Here is an 11,952-nt window from a genome sequence, read left to right as displayed (position 1 = left end):
CCACTGATCCACTAACAATTCTGCCTGTATCTTAATCACCTGCCCAGGAGGACTCCAGTCCTCCTGCTGAATCAGCATCTCCTTTGCTGGAACAGTATCCCCACAACTGTCTGGGAAAGTGCAAGAGATCATTCTGATTTCTAGTGGACTCTCCAGAGCATAAACAGAGTTGTAAAGGGCTCCTTCAGTAGAGGCTTTGTGCTGGTTCTACTGCAATATTTTACTAATGGATCACTCTCCATGGAGCAGAAAATGAAAAAGGAAAACGAAAACAGGTATAGTGTTACAGACATCTTGCTTCTATGAAAGGTTCCTTTCAATCTTGCTTCCATCATTTTGTTGCATCCTTGCCTGCTAGATAAAACTCTTTCCTTCCCCGCTGTGGGGTGTGTTTCTGTTTGTTGACTGCAGAACAGGGCAAGTCATGTGAGCAAAATGCTCATTAAGAACTCAAGAGCGTAGCCATAGCTAGTTTTGCTTCGCACCCCTCTCCCAACACTTTCCACAGTAGCTTTCCATAACACGCCTTGCGTTCTGCCACAGGGAAAAGGGAGGCGACCCAAATGCAAGAAGGGCAACACACATAAAGCATACATTATGTGCTCCAGTCCTCAACCATGATATGTTTCATATACTCGATGACACTTAAGTTCAGGTCATTACAGGGAGGAGGGTTTTTTATTTGCTTTGCTTTGCTTTTGCTTTATTGCATATTTTGTGTTGTCATTTTCTATTTATATGTTGTGAATTGCACTGTGATATTTGAATGAAGGGTGGTATACAAATTTAAATGATAAAAATAAGCTGTTTAATACAGAGTCAAGGGATGCAGGTGGCGCTGTGGGTTAAACCACAGAGCCTAGGACTTGCCGATCAGAAGGTTGGCGGTTCGAATCCCCACGACGGCATGAGCTCCCGTTGCTCGGTCCCTGCCTCTGCCTACCTAGCAGTTTGAAAGCACGTCAAAGTGCAAGTAGATAAATAGGTACCGCTCCGGCGGCAAAGTAAACGACATTTCCATGCACTGCTCTGGTTCACCAGAAGCGGCTTAGTCATGCTGGCCACATGACCTGGAAGCTGTACGCTGACTCCCTTGGCCAATAAAGTGAGATGAGCGCCACAACCCCAGAGTCGGCCACGACTGGGCCTAATGGTCAGGGGTCCCTTTACCTTTAATACAGAGTGAGACCACTGGTCCCTCTAGCTCAGCATAGCTTATGCTGACTGTCATCAGTTCTCCAGAATTTCAGACAGGAGATGAAACCAGAATACATTGCAACACATTCACTGACTTCATTGATATTTATATTTACACTATTATATGCTGGATGTATAACTTCCTCTTTCATTGTGTTTACAAAGCAAGGTGACTGTTCACTTCTCGTTTCCAAGTATGGGCTGGACTTTCTGTGATGATATATGATCTTTAGATGATGGTGGGCACTTCTCAAGCAGCTATAAAATAACAGAGTTTCCCCCTAACAAGCACCAGAAAACCTAGAGCAGCCCCCACTGGACAAGCAGGATGAAGTACCTTGCAGTTCTCTTCACCATTGTTGCTCTCTCCGAATGTCTCGTTAAGTAAGTTATCGTTTTGTTGCTGATATTTACTCATCTGACAGCTACACTTTCTGATTAACTAATGAAGAGGAGAGGGAGTGTGAATTATAACTTCAAATCTTATATAATTTTTCAGATATAAACACATATATAAACACATACACACAGCTGAGAGGAGATTAGTAAATGCAAAATGGTCCTCTGGCCGCAGTTACAAGGGTAGAAGCACATAGACTCACTGAAGAAAGCATGGCTAATGTCTAATTTGAGATGGAACAATATTTTGGGGCATTTGTGTGTGTGCTTTTTTTATCCCTTGCCTTCAGTAGCGCAGTAACAGGATGATGCTCAGCACCTGAAGCTCACCACAGCATGTCCGAAGTGACAAGAGAAAGTGGAATTGTCAAACTGTTCTTTGTAATCAGCAACTGAGGGCCCAATAGCACACTTTAAAGTGCTGCTGACACTAATTGAAACAAAAGGAGTCTTAAAATATGGGCTGCAAAGAATTCATTTTATGTCAGTCAAATATTAAACACTCTACGCACCTACAGTTGTTTTTCTTTCAGCTATCTTCCTTAAAGTAATTGAGAAATGAAGCAGATTAACATCCTTGTCTTGTATCACAGCAGGAGCTGGGATCCTAGTGCTCCATATGTTGCTGGACTTGAACCCCCACCGTCCATGACTATTTGCCTTGCTTGTTGGGGCTGATGGGAAATGGAGCTCAACAACCTCTGGAGATCCACAGGCTTCTTTCCCCTTCATAAAAGCTGTTCAAATCCCACCCATTCCATGGAAAAGATGCATGAATGAATGTGTGCAAGATTATAGGCTATAGTACTATTTCTTGATGCTAAAAAAAGACTTTGATTGCATTGAGTGGGTGCGAACTTTCAGTTCAATTTCCTAAGTGCTCTCCCCCCCCCCCTTTTGAGTAGCTTAGATCTAGTAGTAAAGAGAGTTTAGATGAGGTGGTAATATTAAACCTATTATTATGTTTGGAGTTATGGAGTGGAAAGACAGGTTGCAAAATAAGCAAATTTTAGGGAGACAGAAAATCCAAACCTAGTATTTTGTTTCTTATGTTCCAGGATTCCCTTGCAGAGAGGGACAAAAGTAAGAGACACTCTCAAGAAGAAAAATCTGCTGGAAAATCTTCTTCAGAAACACCGTTATGACATTGGTACAAAATACAACCCATCTTTTTCTAAGGCTGCCCTGGTGGCTGAAGAACCACTTCTGAACTCCTTGGATGTGAGTTGATGCTTTGCTCTTATCAATTTGCTGTGCTGCTGAACAACATTTCCCCAAAGTTTTCATGATGCTCAGTTGAGATACTTCTTCATATTTCTCCTGACACCCTGACATAATACTGTGGTACCTCAGGTTACAAACGCTTTGGGTTACAAACACTTTGGGTTATAAACACTTCAGGTTACAAACTCCGCAAATCCGGAAGTAGTACCTCGAGTTGTGAACTTTGCCCCAGGATGAGAACGGAAATTGCGTGTCGGCGGCACGGCAGCTGCGGGAGGCCCCATTAGCGAAAGCGCACCTCAGGTTAAGAACGGTTTCGGGTTAAAAACGGACCTCTGGAACGAATTACGTTCGTAACCCGAGGTACCACGGTATGTTGCATGTACTTAGCACAGATTTATAGTGATTACCTTGCATATCTGTGAGGAAGCAAAATGTTCAAAAGCCTAAAAAGAAGGAAAGTTTTGCAAATTGTGTTTGTTTTATGAATTAACAGACTGAATACTATGGAACAATCTACATTGGAACCCCACCACAGAAGTTCACTGTTGTGTTTGACACTGGATCATCCAATCTCTGGGTACCCTCTGTCTATTGCAGTAGTCCAGCATGCCGTAAGTAACTGACTATAAAAAAGTCTTCAAGCATGTTACTCTGATATTAAAAATGACCTGGGAGGGCCTATGAAGTTGTGTAAAGGAATGGATTCATTATTTCACTCAGGTCATAATTCTATTTATCTATGAGTAGGGTTGATTGAACTCAGTGAGGCCAACTTCTAAATAAACATGTGTAGAATTGAAGGTGGGCTTGCAATCCTATACCTGAAGGAGTAAGCTCCTTCAGATTGAATTATGGGGCATGCTTCTGAGTAAAATTGTGTAAAACTTTAATCCAAATCATGTGGATTTGGTTTTGCAAAACTTAATTCCCATTTTTTTCTCCACTATTATTTTTAGTAATGTGTACAAAAATGAAAATGCTAAAAAGAATATGCTTTTTTGAATATATGAGTTTTTCTGCTAGATATTTTCCAAATGCCCTACACTTTACATTGTTCCAATGTAATGTTTCTTCAAGCAACCAAATTTATACTGTAGTCTTATATCTATAATTAAAAGCCATTTTTACATTAGTTAAACACTGTTTTCTTTTTCTTCTTAGAAAAGCACCAGAGGTTTAACCCATCTCAGTCTTCTACTTTTCAAAGCACTCGACAGACCATATCCATTCAGTATGGGACAGGAAGCATGCAAGGGTACTTGGGATATGATACAGTGAAGGTAATTCAACTCAGTTCAGTTGCATTACATGAGTACAGTACAAACTGCAAAGACAATGTTATAGGCATCTCTAGAACCAGTGCAATTCAGTCTCCTTGAATCCTGGAACTGGAAAGCAGTCTTTCCTTTAAAGATGTGTAGATGGATGCACATCAAGTAATTCAGAACAAACTATCAAAATTATCCAAATAGTGTATATTTTTAATGGCCATTTAGAGAATCAGAGCCGTGCAATATTAAAGCTGGAGTCCTTAAGTCATAGGATCCTAAAGTAAATTTCTGTGAAATAGATGGGACTTCCTTCTGAATTAACAGATTGAAAAAGAGGGTGCAAGCCAGTTAAACAGAAGCAAACATTGATGAATGAATATAAGACACATGCCCTGTGGAAATTCTCTGACAAAAGGGAAGCCTCCCAGATGATCACTGTATGAGGGGTACATAGGAGACGTTATTGATTCATGTACAAAATGTCAAGACACAGTTGGTCATATAAAGAAGTTTCATCTTCAAGAAGAAAGCAAGTTTAAAAGAGCCACTACTTGCTCTGCACCTTTTTACAGATTAATCTTGTTCTATGGTTAAAAGAAAAAGAGAAATAAACCCTACCGGGTTTAGTTTGCTTGCATAGAACTGAAGCCTTAATACATCAGTAGTAAAAACCTGCTCTGCAGATCACAGCTTGACATGAAAGTAAAGGTCTACTCTGTTTCTCTCCTAGGTATCCGGTCTTGCCGTTTCAGATCAGGCATTTGGCTTGAGCAGCAGTGAGCCAGGCATCATATTTGTCTATTCTCAGTTTGATGGGATCCTGGGCTTAGGCTACCCAAACATTGCTGTTGATAGAGCAACTCCGGTCTTTGATAACATGGTGGAACAAGGCTTAGTTCAGCAAAACCTGTTTTCTGTTTATCTCAGCCGGTAAATAGTGTTTTTATCTCTTGGTAATATTATTTGTTTTGTATAGCTGGGAGGAATCATGTGCCTGATCTGACACAGCTTGTCTTTTGGCTATTGCTCTGGCTGTTATGTTGTAAATCAGGCTGGCCAATCCTGTACTCTAAGTAAGATGGCTGCCACTGTGCTGTACTTGCATTGGTATAAGGCAGGGACCCCAGAAAATGATTGGCAGAGAGGGCTGGAAGCCCCCCTCAACTGGCCAGGGCGCCGAGCCCCTCCAGAGGTGAATGATCTATTGTTGTCAATGCTACTTGATGAAGAAGGAAAGGTCCATCCAGTTTTCTAGGACATAACTGCACCCTCTTGCTTGTTGTGCCTTGAGAGCAGAGTTTTGCAATGAAGAGAGGGGCCAAGCTCAGGGAAGCTAAGTGTTAATGTGGAAGAGAGGTAGGTAGACAGAGTTAAGCAGGGAGAGAAGAGGCCAAGACTTCTGCTTCTAATTTTTTTACTATTCTATAATTTGTGAAATTGTAGAATAGATAATTATTAATTAATTAATTAATTAATTAATTAATTAATTACTATCTCATCAGTAGAGTTAATATCCCTTTTGATTTCAATTGAACCACCTTGATATCCCTATAAAAACACTTATGGAGTCTTTGCTCCAAATCACAAACTTACCCCATCCAGAATAACTGGAGGGCATTATTGCAAATATAATTTCACCTATTTCTGAGGTAGAGGAGTCAACAAAAAGTGTCAATCTTTTCCCCTCACCATGTGTATAATATGCAGCCCAGATCTATATATGTCAGCTTAGAAGACAGTGATACTCATGAGTTAGTGTGCACAGGACTGAAGTCTTGTGAAAGGAAGACTGCAATCTTCCAGGTGGTGACAATTCTAGTTCTTGTCCTCTTTCTGGCTGAGAACTACAAGGGTAACAGTGACACTAAGGAGGAGGAAACTGAAAGACATTATGATATTATGAAGGGGAAATCAGTTTGTAATATATAGACCAGAGTTGCCATTATTATGATGTACTTGACAAGACTGGAGAAATGTATTAACAGAATTTGCCTTTTGAAATTCACTAATAGATACTTATTCACTGTGAGATATTATACACCTTCCTTCTCTCTCTCTCTCTCTCTCTCTCTCCTCTCTCTCTCTCTCTCTCTCAATGGGAATTGGGACAGAGGTACAGAAGTAAGTGACATTCACATTTTAAATGTGCAGTTTATCTTATTCTGAATGAATAGATTGCCAACAGCACACCATATATTTTTGTTTCAGAAAAACAAGTGGGAGCATGGTCATTTTTGGTGGAGTTGATCACTCTTACTTTACTGGTCCTATTAACTGGATTCCTGTCACTCAGCAAGGTTATTGGCAGATTGCAGTGGACAGGTAAGCATAAATTGCTGCTGCTGCTGCTGCTACTACTACTACTATTACTGCTGCTGCTACTACTACTACTACTACCTAAAAATATTAAATACAAAAAGAAAGGAAGAGATAGAGGACAATGAGATGTGAATACTAATGTTCAGTTTACTTTGCCAACTGCTAGTTGGCAGTTAGGTCGAACTGACTAGTTATTATCATTATCTAGTTATATGTTGTTGTTTAGTCGTTTAGTCGTGTCCGACTCTTCGTGACCCCATGGACCAGAGCACGCCAGGCACCTCTGTCCTCCACTACCTCCCGCAGTTTGGTCAGACTCATGCTGGTAACTAGTTATATAGAATCCTCATTAACAGCACTTTTACAGAGTGTAAGAGGACAGGTCCCTGCCCAGAACAGCTTGCAAGCTATAGTGCCTGTGGTCTTACGGCCTTCTACAATTTCCAATGATGTAATATCGGCTAACACAGGAGAGAACGTTTCCTTAATGAGAATGGAGAGCTACCTTAAGGCAGTTATGACATCCGCTATCCATGTTGTTTTAAGTTCATGTTTGGGGGAAGGTCCATTGCTCAGTTGCAGAGCATTTTCATTTTGCACGCAGAAGGTTACAGGCTCAATCACTTCAAGTAGGGCTAGGAGGAAGCCTTATCTGAAACACTGATGAGCCCCTGGTAGTCAGCTTGGAGTTTACTCAGTGAGATGGACTAATGGTCAGTATATGGCAGTTTTGTATGTTCCATGTCTAAATCTAATGATTTCCAATTTCTCAGCATTCTAGTGAATGGTCAGACAGTCGCCTGCAGTGGTGGCTGTCAAGCAATTGTTGACACGGGGACGTCCCTCGTGGCTGGTCCGGCATATGAAATTAGCAAAATCCAAAATGCCATTGGAGCTACCGCAGCACAGTATGGCGAGGTAAGATTTACTCTCTCCCACCAATTCTCTTCACTTTGTGGCTGAAAAATACTCAAAAGCACCCTAGCACTCGGTACTCAAATCCTTAGCCAGAGTTCGGGTTTCAGATATGCGCAACATAAGATGGTTAGGATTAGACTTGATCCCGGTTTCCTCCGGGACTACAGCTGCTGGTATCTCAGTCCCATGCTTCATGTTACTTCATGATACTGCAAGAGGCACACAAATGTGCAGAAGCATAAGGAAATACGGTGTGTAAGACTGGAGTGGTAGCATCCCTTGTGAGCATGTATAGGGAATGCAGAAGGAAGAGACAATGGCAATGGCAGGAAAAGGAAACAAGCTGAGGTTTGGCTGAGCCTGGGTGACATCCAGGGAAAGAAACAGCTCCAGTGGGCCTAATACTGAATTCACAAAGATAGCTGAAATGATGGCATTCATTCAAAAAGGCTTGTTGACTCTTGGTAAATTGCCCTCTGTTGTTAGATCCTGATGTAATGAGAGGATGATCTGTGAAATCTTCTATCTGACTGGAATTTCACATGTGACCTTGCCTTTATCATATGACAAGGGTCACCTGAGAATGTCCCATGAGTTTATTGGACTGTTGTGTGTTCTGAGAAGGGTTTGCAATTTATGTAAGGTGACCAGATGCAGAATTGGACAGGGCTCTTGCACCTTTTATAGTTGTGTAGAAGAGGGATTTTCAGTAGGTGTAAGCTTGCAAGACAGGCTAAGACATTTGCTCTTTTACACAACTATGAAAGGTGCAAGAGTCCTGTCCAATTCTGGATCTGACCACACTACCCGCAGAGAGAGAGAGAGAGAGAGAGACCTTACTGTCATTAATTTGTACTATTGTCTCTCTTCAAAATATCCTGACTGATAATTGTGAAAAGGGGTTCTTTCCCTCAAACAGTGTTCTTCAGCACAGAGCATACATAGGTATTCATTACTTCAGCATGCAAATAGCTCCACCTTCCGAATGAAGAATCTAGACTCAGACCAGAGTTTAAAATGCAGTGCTGTATTATCTGAATTGGTTGGGGCACATGGTTGTTATGTATGAAGATTAGATGAGAAGTTTTAGGTTGATTCACTTGTAGTCTTCAGTGAGTTGCTTTGCTTTTATGTCACAATGTTCCGCTCAGGCCTGTGGGTTATACCAGATGCTTATCTGAGTGAAGTCTAGAAGTTTCAGAATTTCACTTAAAGTGGAAGGTGTGGTTTCCTGAGGCAGACTTTGTGGGTGGGGGGAACCACTGCATTTCTTGAGCAAACCTGAGGTTTGCCTGTTCATTTCCTTCAGATTAACTCAACACTCCTGCTTATCTTTTTCAGTATAAAATCAACTGTGGTAACCTCCCCAATATGCCTAATGTTGTTTTTGTAATCAACGGAATCCAGTATCCTCTCACCCCTTCAGCCTATACTAATCAGGTACAAAACAGATTTGTATTTACTGAATTAGGGAATTGTATTTACTCATCAGGAGTGCAAGTTCAAAAGGGTTTGGGGGTTTATCAGCAGGGCAAAATCTTTATGAACAAATGGGTTGCAAACCAGAAAAAGGAAAGAAATCTTTGGGAAGAAATATTATTAGATATACAGACACTATCAGAAGAGCTGGGTTGATACCTGTGTATCTCACGAAAAAACCGGTCAACCCAGGTACAGAAGATGACTCTGTCCTGTCAAGGATCAAGAGACTCTCCATCAACATAGTTTCGTGACTGTTGATATTGTATCTCTGACCACAGATGATTCCCATTCTGGGAAAGGTGCCCCACTAAGGTGGAAGACCTGGGTGCCCGATCATTCCCAGGAGGACTCACATTACACCTTCCACCAAAAATAGCCTCCTGGGATCAAGCTATAAATACAGTGCTCAAATGCTACAAGTTATTTGTTTTGCTGTTGCAGAGATGGCTGAATGTGGAAATATGCTCTGTTTTTCTCCCCTTGTTTCCTCTTATCAGATATTGTACAATCCAGAGAATTTCAAAATCTCACTCCCCGCGTTATCCTATTTCCCAATGTATCAAGTTTAACCTTGGAAACGCAATGCAAGAAAAAGGGCCCCTTTGCACCCATTGCCCCTGACTGCTCCATGTATAATAGCTCCTCCATTTCCACACCAAAGGCTTGAAGGCAAAGCATTGCCCTAAAGCATTGATAGGGAACCTGTGGCCCTCCCAATAAGGTATGACCCCAGCTCCCAACATATCGGACCATTAGTCATGCTGTCTGGGGTTGATGGGAGTTGGGAGTCTAACAATTTCCCCACTCCATCTGAAAGGGAAAAAAAGAAAATAACCTAGATATAGCAGCAACATAACATAATACGAACCCTAGCATACAATATGTTTTCAATATAGGATGCCTGGCAGATTGATTCTATGATTGTGCTGTGCCAGGTAGTTGTCACTTGCATTGGCTTGCATCCCATCCTTTGATGTAGCAGAGGCAGGTGGGAGGAAGCAAGTAGCACTTAATAGAATAATAGAATCACAGAATTGGAAGCAACCCCCAAGGATCATCTAGTCCAACCCTCTGCAAATGCCCTCCCCACCCCCTTGTGGTGGTTGTGATGTCAACCAGGAATAAGGTTAATGTCAGTGCAGCAGTGCAAATTCGCCACACTGGCACAACCTTTTCCCTATACAAATTCCAAGGATAGGATTGCATTTCCATTCAATGATTGTTTCCAACAGAGCAGAACAAAAGCAATGTCAGAATCATGATTTCCTATAACTTTTAAATACTATCCATACTTGTACAATTTGCTTATTTGAATTGATTAGGATATCAAATTATTTATTGATAGAGTGAGTACATAATGTGCACCATTGTCTCTTTTGTTGTTGAATTTGTGTTATTTCTCTCCATTTCTTTTGAGACTTTTTCAGAGAATATCCTGCAACTTCCTTTTTTAAATGTTGGAATGTTACCCTAAGCATTTTTTACCTAGATGGGTATTTATGTAGAATAACCCCTATCTGATGGCTGTCCTTTTCTTCCGTTCTAGATAATGCAAGCAGAATGCACTAGCGGTTTCCAAAACACAGCTGGGGACCTCTGGATCCTAGGAGATGTGTTCATCAGGGAATATTACAGTATTTTTGACCGGGAGAACAACCGAGTTGGACTGGCAAAGGCAGTCTAGAATAACTGTGCTTTTAAACAACAGCATGGGCTGTAATTGCTCATCTAATCAACTTACTCAGATTGCATCTTAACTTCATAGCTATTTATTTGAGCAAATAGCAGCGACTCCAGCTATGTACTTTTAAAAGTAATATCTATCTAATGTCTTTAAAGAACCTGCAAATGATAGCACTGTTATGCCATATATGATCTGAAAATGGTGAATTTCAAATTAATAAACTGTTCTAAAGCTAAGTTTTTTTGTTAGCGATTTCTGTGTAAAAGCCTATAGTTAATGTGAGTCAGGGGTGCCTATTTGAATAAAATAGGGGGGCAGGTAAGCCCCACCCTGCATAATCAATCACATGATGCAGTGTGCACACACTATTTGAATGGCAATGACCATAAATGGTGGGGGAGCTCAAATATTTTATTGGGGGACCAAAGGGACCTTGGTGCCTAGGAGTGAAGTTGGGGTGCTGCTTCAGAGGTCAGCAAGCAGAGTAGGGGAGGGGAAAGGCAAGGGCCAAGGGCCCACTCTCAGAATCACTCCAGTGTAAGTTACACAGAGAAAAAACACATCAATATACTTTATTTGTTGTTATTTCTTTTCTTTTTTATAGCTTATAAATATAAATTACTGTGCAATAAAACAATGCACAGAATTGGAGTGACCAGAAATATAGGAGCTCCTAATTCAGGAATGAGGAACCTGTGCCCCCCCATAAGTGAGTTGCAGTCCAGCAACACCCGAAGAACCACAGGTTCACCATCCTATTCCTAACTGATCATCACATTTTGCCCTAAACTGGGTGGAGAGGATACAACTGTGTCACCTTGCTGCCCTGATAGTTTCAGGTGATTCCAAATTTAGTTATCCTTAGAGCCACCTTGTTAGGCAGGCAAGAACAGTTTGAAAAGTGAGTGTATAACCATTTGGATCAATTGAAATACAACCATATCTGGATCCTGTACTGAAAACATCTTTTCTCCAGAAAGCTTCACCACCAGGGATGGGCAAATCCACCCATTTAGCTTTCTCCCAGTTTCTTCCTTTTCCAGCCTTAACTTCAGTTCTCCACATTTCCAGAATTTTAAAAAAAGTCTTCATGAAAATTCACATAATTTTAGTTCTAATGTCTCCTAATATGCAGGTTTGCATGCCATTTTGCCAAATAGGCATATTTTTCCAAAGCAAAAGTGCGTTTTTGTATGTTATTTTCACCAATACATTACCCTGGTATGTGGGTTTTATTTTTTTGCACCCATTGTTTTGCAGGAGAATTGTCCTGCAAAATTTGGAAAAGTCCAAATCCTGAAAGGTGGCTGCATTTTGGCATTTGTTGGGTGGCCTTTCAGTGTGAACAGAATCGAATTTCTCCCCCAACTCTGCTCACCACTTCATGTGCATTTGTACTGGCAAACCCACAGCTGGCATGGCATGCTGAAAGAGTGGCAGAAATTGCTCATTAAA

The 11,952-nt window shown here is 41.1% G+C and overlaps 1 protein-coding gene across 1 annotated transcript; it reads left to right on the top strand.

The window, feature by feature from the left end:
- The first annotated feature begins 1,471 nt into the window (after positions 1-1,471).
- On the top strand, positions 1,472-10,733 carry LOC128415926 (embryonic pepsinogen-like). Its single transcript, XM_053392793.1, has 9 exons — positions 1,472-1,581; positions 2,655-2,817; positions 3,317-3,434; positions 3,985-4,103; positions 4,825-5,024; positions 6,303-6,416; positions 7,187-7,331; positions 8,673-8,771; positions 10,360-10,733. Exons 1-9 carry the CDS (start codon positions 1,526-1,528, stop codon positions 10,495-10,497), a joined length of 1,152 nt encoding a protein of 383 aa, XP_053248768.1. The 5' UTR covers positions 1,472-1,525; the 3' UTR covers positions 10,498-10,733.
- The last annotated feature ends 1,219 nt before the right edge of the window (positions 10,734-11,952 follow it).

The sequence above is a fragment of the Podarcis raffonei genome, chromosome 6 (assembly GCF_027172205.1).
Source record: "Podarcis raffonei isolate rPodRaf1 chromosome 6, rPodRaf1.pri, whole genome shotgun sequence".
In the NCBI taxonomy this organism is placed as follows: Eukaryota; Metazoa; Chordata; class Lepidosauria; order Squamata; family Lacertidae; genus Podarcis; species Podarcis raffonei.
Note: the sequence above shows the minus strand (reverse complement) of the source record. Positions and strands in the feature narration are given on the sequence as shown.